Source organism: Cebus imitator, unplaced genomic scaffold (genome assembly GCF_001604975.1).
Source record: "Cebus imitator isolate Cc_AM_T3 unplaced genomic scaffold, Cebus_imitator-1.0 Scaffold159, whole genome shotgun sequence".
In the NCBI taxonomy this organism is placed as follows: Eukaryota; Metazoa; Chordata; class Mammalia; order Primates; family Cebidae; genus Cebus; species Cebus imitator.
The window spans coordinates 1,524,252-1,534,841 of record NW_016107474.1 but is presented as its reverse complement, the minus strand read 5'-3'; the positions used below and the strand labels follow the sequence as shown (position 1 = coordinate 1,534,841).

The following is a 10,590-nucleotide window of genomic DNA, read 5'->3' as shown; positions in this document are numbered from 1 at the left end:
AAAAAAAAAAAAAAAAGAGATTAAATAAAAAAATAGATCAGATACCACATTAAGTGATTTCTGGAGATAGTTATAATATCAGATCCCAGTTGACAGGTTCTATGCACAGAACAATTTAACTCTATTCTCAGACTAATTTAAATGACAGAAATTTTTTAAAAAATTACATCTCTGCTCATGCCTATCTATAATCCCAGCACTTGGGACTGCAGGATTGTTTGCTTGAGGCCAGGAGTACAAGACCAGCCTGGACAAATAACAAGATCACATCTCTAAAAAAACATAAACAAACACAACAAAACAGAAACCTGTACACCCCTCCCCCCCCACACATATACATATGAGGAAACTTAACTGTGTAGAACAACGGAAGGGGAAGGGAATTAACAGGTTCAGCTACTAACAGTTATATGTACTGAATATAAGGCTGGGATTTCTAAGTAAAGAAATGGAAGGGGCATGACAGAGCAAGCACAAAAAGGCTCCCAGAGCCATTATGTACAAACCATGTGTAGAGGCAAAGGTCAGGGTGCCGTCATTCATTCTAGAGGTTTGATAAATATCTCCGGTCCACAGGACTTTTGGCCTAACATTATAGTATGCAATGTTTTCTCCCTTATATATAGATAGCCTTGGTCAAAAAGCAAGGAAACTTGTGAACATCTGAGGACGCAGCAGCCTCTGTATTTCCCAGGGGCCAGCTCCTTTTTTTCAACAAGTCAGGGCTGAATGTGAGTGTGTTCAGCTGCCATGCAACGTGTTCCTTCCCAACTATGTGATACCCAAGTTTTCCTGCATGGGGAAGAACAGAAGGATGTATTCCACAACCTCTCACAGAACCAGATAACTCCGAATTGGACTGGGTGTGAAAAATAAACGAGGAACAAAGCTGTCCACATGTCTGATATGCGGACTCTCTCAGCTGTGCAGAAACTTTCCAAGCTCTTCATGGCTTCCTCCCAGGCTCAAAAATCTATGACAGAGTGTGGGGCAGTCTCACCTCCACATCAGTGCTGAATGATTAGTGTCAAGTGTGTCTCATGCCAGGGCACCCAGGAATCTACTGCAATGATTCATTCATCATTCTGCTATGCAAGAAATTTAAGACAAGTTTCCCAGTTTTTGAGGAGCTGATCATTCACTTGGGGAGAAGATATATGGCAAGTGCTCTGTCTATAGTGTGGATCAGAAAAGCTCATCCATTCCAAATGGGCTTGAGCCCAGAACAAGACAATTCAACACAGGAAGAATTCATGACTGATTTCAAGTTACCCAATGAACAGCTGTGGGTTTTCTGTCTTAGAATCTTATGGCCAAAGATGCCTGGCCCTCAGTAACGTTAGCACTGTAAACTAACCAGCTATCATGGGGAATCAAATCATGGCCACTGCGGTCAATCCTGACATTAATTCCATTCTTAATTATGTCCATTTTTATGCATCTAAGACCAAGAAGCCAAAAAAGATAAGAAAGTTTCTAATAAACATCCGATTAACTCACACATTAAGTAAGTGCAGGTAGTAAGCGTAGTGCAAAGAACCCTGGATTTGGGTGGGTGATCAGTGAGGGCTTTTTGCTCTGAAGTTAAGGACAAGTCACAGAATCTCAGCATCTATCTCCTTTGCTGTAAAAGGGATACATGTTACCACCCACCTAAGACTGAAAGAATGAAAATGAAAACTATTAAACTAGTATCAGAGTTCTTAAATGGGTTAGGTCATAATCATTCATCTGTTCAGCATTTTTTTTTTAACACCAACTGCTCACAAACTTCTGAATGTCCAGAACTTGCTGAAACATTTACATCATTTTTCATTCATGGAAACAGCAGGTTAAGCCTGGGCAACATGGTGAAACGCCCTCTCTACAAAGAAATGCAAAAAAATTAGCTGGGTGTGGTGGCAGGTGCCTGTAATCCCAGCAACTAGGGAGGCTGAGGCACAAGAACCGTTTGAACCCCAAGGTTGCAGTGAGCTAAGTTCACACTGCTGCACTCCAGTCTGGGGACAGAGCAGGACTCTGTCTAAAAAAATAAAAATTAGCCAGGCGTGGTGGCCTGCATCTGTAGTCCCAGCTACTTGGGAGGCTGAGGTGGAAGGATGGCTGGAGCCTGGGGAAGTCGAAGCTACAGTGAGCCGTGATGGCACCACTGCACTCCGGCCTGAGCAACAGAGTGAGACCCTATCTCAAAAATACAAATAAAAAAGGGCAGGTTAGTGTTTCGCCATATTTAATACTAACAGTATAAAAAGACTATACACTGCTCTAGGCCATCTTTTGGGTCATAATCATTTAAACCTCAAAGTCTGTATCTGCATCTAACATGAATGAACTGTGCTAATGCCTGATTAACTCAAGAAGCCAACTCAAAATCACCACATTAAGTACTGAACTGAGGGAGTTCAATTGTCCTACCAAAAGTCACGCAGTAGAGAGAAGGCCAGAAGCCATGGAGATTCCTGCGTGGTGGTGGTGACCTTGAGCTCTATTTATCTCTGTGCATTTCACAGGACATCTTAGGACAACGTCTCACACACAGTGGGTGCCCAATTAACCTCTGAAACACCATCCAGGGTCTCAGAAGGGTGCCTGATGCTCAGCCTGATACTCTAGTGCAGGTATACCATAAAGATGAAACACTTCTCAGCTACAATGATTAAATAAGAAGGTATAGCACACACTAATCAGGTACAAGACGTGACAGTTACCTTAAAGGTCACCAAGTGCTGAGTACTTAGTAAAACACTATACAAATGAGGACTTCGAGGCCAGACCGGAGGGAGGCGGGGGTGTGCTCTGGCGAGGCCAGGACTCAGACAGCGTGGGAAGTGGGCAGAGGTGGCGGTCAGTAACCGCGGGCAAAGTGAGCGTGGTTTCAGGCAGGGAAGGCGGGGTGTGCGCGGCGTGGAGGGGGGAAGTGAGGACTACTCGAGGAGGGCGGCCCGTCCGCGCTGCCGGGTGGTCGAGGCCGGCCCCTTACCCGGACGTCTGGCCCCTCCACCAGCTTGAGGGCCTGCGCCTCGAGCAGGTCTGCCCGCAGCTGCACCAGGAAGCGCACGCCGCCGTCTAGCTTGCTGATGTGGTGGAAGAGCCCGCGGTAGCGCGGCACCAGCGCGTAGCGCAGCCGATCCTCCGCCTGCAGCAGCACCGCGGCCTCCCGCTGCTGCTGGCGCAGCTGGAGCACGCCGGCGCTCTGCTCGGCCACCTGGCCATGGTCCACGCCGAAGCCCCGCGCCAGGCGGCCCAGCAGCTCGGCCCGCTCGGCCGTCTCGGCCAGGCCGCCGTAGAAGCTCACGAAGTCCACGCACTGACCCTCGGCGGGCGCCGGCGTCTTCTCGCGCAGCTCGTAGGCCGGCGTCGCCGGCACCACGCGGCGCAGCAGCTCGTCCATGGCCCGCTCCAGGGCGCCGGCCGCCGGCCCGCTCATCAGCCGGGGCCCGGGCGGCCGCGGAGGGAACCGCAGCGGGAGGAGACGCCTGGCAGTCAGACCTGGCCGGAGGCCTCGCATGGCGCCGGACGACAGCTGTCCAGGGGGAGCGCCGCCGACGCTGCCGCGCTTCCGGCTTCCGGCACGCGCCGGCCCCATTGGCCGAGGCCGGGGGCCGGGCGGGGAGGCGGCCAATCAGAGGGCAGGGTGGCGGGGCGGGGCGGCTCTGGCGGTGGCTCCGGGCCAAGTGTGGCCAAAGGTTACCGCCTGGCGGTGGGGCGGCCTCGGGGCCTCCGGTTCAGCTGGTCGCTTGTCCTCCGGTCTTAACACCTGGCCGCCTAAAGGCACCGTCCCCTCCTCTCTTCCCCGACTGCACTGCACCAGTGCCTCCTCCTCCCTAGATCCGAGCACCTCCAGCCTCCAGGTGCATCACAGTCGCCCGGGAGCTCCTGCACTGGAGGATTCCTGGGCTCCCAAATCAGAATCCGAGACATTCAGATTCAGTGTGTCTGGGAGGAGCCGAGGAATCTGCGTGCTTAAAGGTGTTTGTGGCAATCCTCTGGCAGGGTAGCCGTTGTTTGACCCCTGCCTAGGCACTCACCATTCGCGTCAGGGTCTTACACAGAGGTTGGAGGGGTGTGTGTGTGTGTATAGAGAGGGAAAATATGTCTATATGTATGCATGTATGCATATACACGTACGTATACATACACACATACGTATGTATGTGAGAGAGAGCAAGAGAGACTGATGGAAAGCCATACCCTTGAGCAAAGGCCAGGATGACACAAAAAGTTTTCTTTGAAATAGTTCTCAGATAATTGCAGTTATCAACAGATTTATTTTGTCCTCTGGAAAGTTAGGCCTGAACTCAATTTGTCTCTCCTTCCCCAATCCATTACAATTTGCAGAAGAGAATGTCACATACCATGTCTCCCACGTGCAGAATTACAGGAGGTATTAGGAACGCAGTGGGATTTTGTTCCACTCAGATGGAAATACGGAATCTTTGGTTGGAGGCTGAGGGAGCCATGTACTTGGCTATGTCTAGGTGCTAGGATTTCTATAGGTAGAACGCTTTGGTGCAGGTATTGGAGTATAAAGACACTGAGAGGTAGTTCTGTATGAGCACAGCATTTGCTGAGTGTGTCTCATGGGGTATGAAGAAACTACATCTGGCTCATTCTGCCAAGACACAGACACACAAAGCATTCTGAAGGCCTACTGGTGGCTTTTGAGCACACCTCTCCGTTCCTCTTTTCTTTCCTTTTTTTTCCTCTGAGACAGAGTCTTGCTCTGTTGCCCAGCCTGAAGTGCAGTGGTGCTATCTCGGTGCACTCTGCCTCCCAGGTTAAAACAATTCTCCTGCCTCAGCCTCCCAAATAGTTGGGACTACAGGCGCCGCGTGCCACCACACCTGGCTAATTTTTTGTATTTTTAGTAGAGACTGGATTTCACTGTGTTAGCCAGGACGGTCTTGATCTCCTGACCTCGTGATCTACCTGCCTCGGCCTCCCAAAATGCTGGGATTACAGGCGTGAGCCACCGCACCCTGCCTCCGTTCTTCTTTTCTAAGAAGTGGTGAAACCATATTGCCAGCTGGCTAAGCGAGTCTGTCTGGTTCAAACTGGTGGTCTGTTTTCCTTGTTGGGTGAGCTCTTGTCTAATCCTAGAATACTCCTGCCTTGCTTTAGGAATCTTGTCTTGAAAGCTTGACTTTGCTTAAGCCTTTGTCAGGTGTAGTACCCCCACAACCCTGCTCTTTCTCAACTTTCCCAGTGCCTTCTTTTTTACACAATTTCTGGCTCCTGCTCTTTTCCTCTGTGTTTATACTTGTTTTTCTCTAGGTGTCAACAGCCTCCCTCTGCTTTTTCCCACTCATGTCCTTATTTCAAAAGACTGCCCCAATCCAAAAATGAAATTAAGGAAACAATTCTATTAACAGCAACATCTAAAAGAATAAAATAAACATGTTAAACCAGGCAAGTGTGAGGCTGGTAGGTGGAAAACCACAGAACAGTATTGAAGGAAATTAAAGACCTGAACAAATGGAATGGTCCACCCATGGCTCATGGATTGGAAGGTTTAATACTGTTAATATAGCTAACAGGATTTGGATCTGTGTCGCCACCAAATCTCATGTCTAATTGAAATCCCCAGTGTTAGAGGTGGGGCCTGGTAAGAAGTGACTGGATCATAGGGACAGAGTTCTCATAAGTGGTTTAGCACCATCCCCCCCTTGGTGCTGTAGAGTGAGTTCTCATGAGATCCGGTTGTTTAAAAGTTGCATCACCACCCCCTCTCTTTCTCTTGCTCTGGCCATGTGAAGCTCCTCACTCCCCCTTTGCCTTCTGTCATGAAAGGAAGCCTCCTGAGGTCTTCCCAGAAGCAGAAGTCACTATGATTCCTGTACAGCTTGTGGAACTATGATCCAATTGAACCTCTTTTCTTTATGAATTACCGAGTCTCATGTATTTCTTTATAGCAGTGTGATAGAATGGCAATACTCCCGAAATTAACCTATATATTTAATACAATCCCTATTATAATTTCAGTTGCCTTTTTTTTTTTTGGCAGAAATAGAAAAACACATTCTAATATATATACAGAAATGCTAGGGAGCCTGAGTGGCCAGAACAATCTTTAAAAGGAAGAACAAACTTACTACAAAGCCATGGTAATCAAAATAATGTGGTACTGGCAGAAAGATAAAACACAAAATGAGTGGAATAACACTGAACATCCAGAAATAAACCCATACATCTACGGTCAATTGATTTTTTTTTTTTTTTTTTTTTTGAGATGGAGTCTCATTCTTTCACCCAGACTGGAGTGCAATGGCGTGGTCTGCAACCTCCACCTCTGGGGTTCAAGCAATCCTTCCACGTCAGCCTCCCAAATAGCTGGGACTACAGGCAAGTGCCACCACACCCCACTAATTTTTAGTAGAGATGGGATTTCGCTATGTTGGCCAGGCTGGTCTTGAACTCCTGACCTCATGATCCGCCCACCTCAGTTTCCCAAAGTGCTAGGATTAAAGGTGTGAACCGCCATGCCCAGCCTGGTCAATTGATTTTTGACAAGGGTTCTAAGACCATTCAATGGGTAAAAGAGAGTCTTCAACAAATGGAACATGGACAACTAGACATCTACAAACAAAGTAACAAACATGGATCCTGACCTACCTCATAGCATATGCAAGAATTAACTCAAAATGGATAAGATCTAAATGTAACAGCTAAGATTATAAAATCCTTAGAAGTGAAAATAAGTGTAACTCTTCATGACTTTGGAATAGGCAATTATTTCTTAAATATGACATCACAAGTGCAAACAACAAAAATAGATAACTTGGATCTCATTAAAATTAAAAACTTGTATGCATTGAAGGACACCAACAATTAACTGAAAAGACGAGCCACAGAGTGGGAGAAATACTTGAAAATCATATATCTGATAAGGGTCTAGCATCTGAATTATATAAAGAATTCCCACCACTCAACAATGAAAAGACAACCCAACTAAAAATGGACATAGGGGCTGGACGTGGTGACTCATGCCTGTAATCCCAACATTTTGGGAGGCTGAGGTGGGCGGATCACCTGCGGTCGGGAGTTCTAGACTAGCCTGGCCAACATGATGAAACCCTGTCTCTACTAAAAAAAAATACAAAAAATATCCAGAGGTGGTGGCAGGTGCTGTAATTCCAGCTACTCGGGAGGCTGAGGCAGGAGAATCACTTGAACCCAGGGGGCAGAGGTTGCAGTGAGCCAAGATCATGCCACTTAACTCCAGCCTAGCAAAAGAGCAAGACTCTACCTCAAAATAAATAAATAAAAGGACAAAGGATTGGAACAGACATTTCTCCAAAGAATCTGTGAATGTGCATATATGTAAGTGGCCAGTAAATGCATAAAAAGATGCTCAACATCATTAGTCATTAGGGAAATGTAGGCAAAGCCATGAGTTACCACTTTACATCCGCTAGGATGGCATGATAACAAGAGAAAAATAGATGGTGAGAATGTACAGAAATTAGAACCCTCATACTCCGTTGATGAGAACCTTAAAAAGTTAGAGAGTTACCAAATCGCCCAGTAATTCCACTCCTAGGTACCCAAGAGAATTGTGAACATACATTCACACAAAAACTTGTGCACAAATTTTCATAGCATGTAACTTATAATAGCCAAAAAGTAGAAACAACCCACATGTTTGTCAGTGGATGAATGGGGTACACCGAATGTGGTCTCTCCATACTGTGGAATATTATTCAGTCATAAACACAAATGAAGCACTGGCCCATGCTACAACATGATGAACCTTGAAAACACTATGCTGAGTGAAGGAAGGCAGTCATAAAGGGCCACATGCTGTATGAGTCCATTTATATGACATGTACAGAGAAGGCAAATCCATAGAGGCAGAAAAAAAGTAGCTATGTGACTGCCAGGGGCTGTGGGGTCAGGGATAGGGAGAGGGGGAAGATGGCTTATCAGCACAGTTTCTTATTGGGGGGCTGAAAACGTTCTGGAATTAGGTAGTGGTGATGATTGCATAACTCTGTGAATATACTAAAAACCACTGCTTTGCACACCTTAAAATGGCTAAAATGGTGAATTTTATGTTATGTGTATTTTACCTTAAAAAAAAAAAAAAAACACAAAACTACCCCAGAGGCATTAGTGTTTCTCTACCAGTTTCAGAGACTCAGTAGAGAGAATCTGATTGGTTCACTTTAGATCAGGTCTAGACCGGATGCAGGATAACACAGAGCCCTCAGAGATATTAAGGATTTACCCTTTTAGGTAGGGACACAGTGTTCAGACAAGAGGGATGTGGGCTAGGCAGCTGTCCCAAAAGATGTCTACTTTAAGTGTTTAAAAAATTAGGCTGGGCACAGTGGCTCACATCTGTAATCTCAACACTTTGGGAGGCCAAGGTGTGCAGATCACCTGAGGTCAGGAGTTCGAGACCAGCCTGGCCAACATGGTAAAACTCTGTCTCTATTAAAAACACAAAAAATTAGCTAGGCATGGTGATGCTGCCTGTAATCCCAGATACTGGGGAGGCTGAGGCAGGAGAATCACTTGAACCTGGGAGGCGGAGGCTGCAGTGAGCCCAGACTGCGCCCCAGTATTTGTCCACAGGTCAACATATTTGTTTAGAGTTGTAATCACTGTGTTTTTGCTGTTCATTTTGTTTTTTTCATTTCCCATCATATCACAAACGTTTCCCATGTTTCTAAATCACCTTCATAATTATCCTTTTTAATGGCTGCAAAACATTCAATTGAGTCTATGTACCATAATTGTTGTAATCGCTTTGCCATTTCTGGATATTTACATAATTTCTAATTATTTTTTGCTATTATATATATATATATATTATCTATATCTACATCTATCTATATATATATATAGATAGATAGATAGAGATATATCTCTTTTTTTTTTTTTTAAGACGGGGTTTCACCATGTTGGTCAGGCTGGTCTTGAACTCCCGACCTCAGGTGATCCGCCCACCTTGGCCTCCAAAGTGCTTGGATTACAGGCGTGAGCCACCGCACCTGGCCTATAGATATATCTCATACTGTAGGAATTACTTTCATACATACTGATTTTTTTTTCTTTACTTGAATTGCCCAGATTCCTTAAAACCACCAACCAGGATAAGATTTTCCATGAAATGTCAAACTAATCAAGCAGCCTAGAAAGAAGAGAGGCTCATAAACTTACTGGGGATCATTGCAATTCCAGGAGACCCCCTTCCCACCAGGAAAGGCCCTGCTCTCTCACCCCTGCTGTTTCTGTCTCTTTCCCTCACTGACAGTGCACTGACTTTGTCTGCACCATGAATGTGCTGCTGTAGATTTATATTTTCATTGGTGTGGTATCTGGGTTGGTTTGCCTGTGCTGTTACAATGCTACCATGAACATCCATAGACATGCCTCCTGGTCCTGGGGCACACATGGAAGGGTCTTTCTAGTCAAGTTTCTCAACCTTGCCATGACAGATATTTGGGGTTGGATCCTTGTTATTATATGGATATTACGGATGCTCAGCAGCACCTCTGACCTTGACCCACTAGAAGCTAGGAAGAGTTCCTGGTAAGAAGACATATACCAAATATGTCTTCCTGCTACAAGGAATTGCTGCTCTGGACTAATGCCCCTCCTGCTATTGAGAGTCACTGGTCTGGACTAATGGTTTCCAAACCTTGCTGTACTTTACAATCATACGAGGAATTAAAAAAAAAATTCACCAGCCTGGGCAACCTGGCAAAACCCCATCTCTACAAAAATCACAAAAATTAGTCAGGTGCAATGGTACAAGCCTCTAGAGGCTGAGGTGGGAGGATCACTTGAGTCTAGGGAAGTTGAGGCTTCAGTGAGCTGAGATTATGCCATTGTACTCCAGCCTGAGTGACAGAGTGAGACACTGTCTCAAAAAAATAAAAACAATTAGGCCGGGCATGGTGGCTCACAACTGTAATTCCAGGACTTTGGGAGGCCAAGGCACATGGATCACTTGAAGCCAGGATCATTTGAGGTCAGCCTGGCCAACATGGTGAAACCCTGTCTCTACTACAAATACAAAAATTAGCCCGGCGTGGTGGCAGGCACCTGTAATCCCAGCTACTTGGGAGGCTGAGGCATGAGAATCACTTGAACCCGGGAGACAGAGGTTGTAGTGAGTTAAGGTGGCACCACTGCACTCCAGCCCGGGTATCAGAGCCAGACTCTGTCTCAAAAGAAATTAATTAAAGAAATGAAAATTTTAATGCCTAGACTGTATCCCAGTCCAATTACATCAGAATCCCTGGGGGCACAGTACATGCTGGAATCACCTGAAAGCCTTAAAAAAACTGATGCCTGAGCCACACGCCCAGAGATTCTGATTTAATTGGTCTGGAGGTGGCCATGCAGAGTTTAAAAAGCGAAGCCTTAGGTGAGTCTAATGTACAGTCATGTTTAAAACCACGGAAGCAAATGCCTATTGGTGGGATTACTGGATTGCAGGCCTATGCTTTACTAAGTAATGACAACCTGTTTCCAAGGACTTTTCTTTTTAAAAGCACATGCCTTCTACCCTCTGCCTATGTCCCAAAACTGAACTCCCCAAAGGCAAAGTCTATGTCTCACTTAACTTTAGATTCCTAC

General features: G+C 45.9%; 1 protein-coding gene across 1 annotated transcript in view; it reads right to left on the bottom strand.

The window, feature by feature from the left end:
• MLYCD (malonyl-CoA decarboxylase) overlaps positions 1–3,543 on the bottom strand; it is a 19,106-nt gene extending 15,563 nt beyond the window's left edge. Inside the window, exon 1 of the mRNA XM_017543592.2 lies at positions 2,981–3,543. Within this exon, the coding sequence (XP_017399081.1) occupies positions 2,981–3,508 (528 nt within the window). The 5' untranslated portion in view covers positions 3,509–3,543. The remainder of the gene's footprint in view (positions 1–2,980) is intronic.
• Between the last annotated feature and the right edge of the window lie 7,047 nt (positions 3,544–10,590).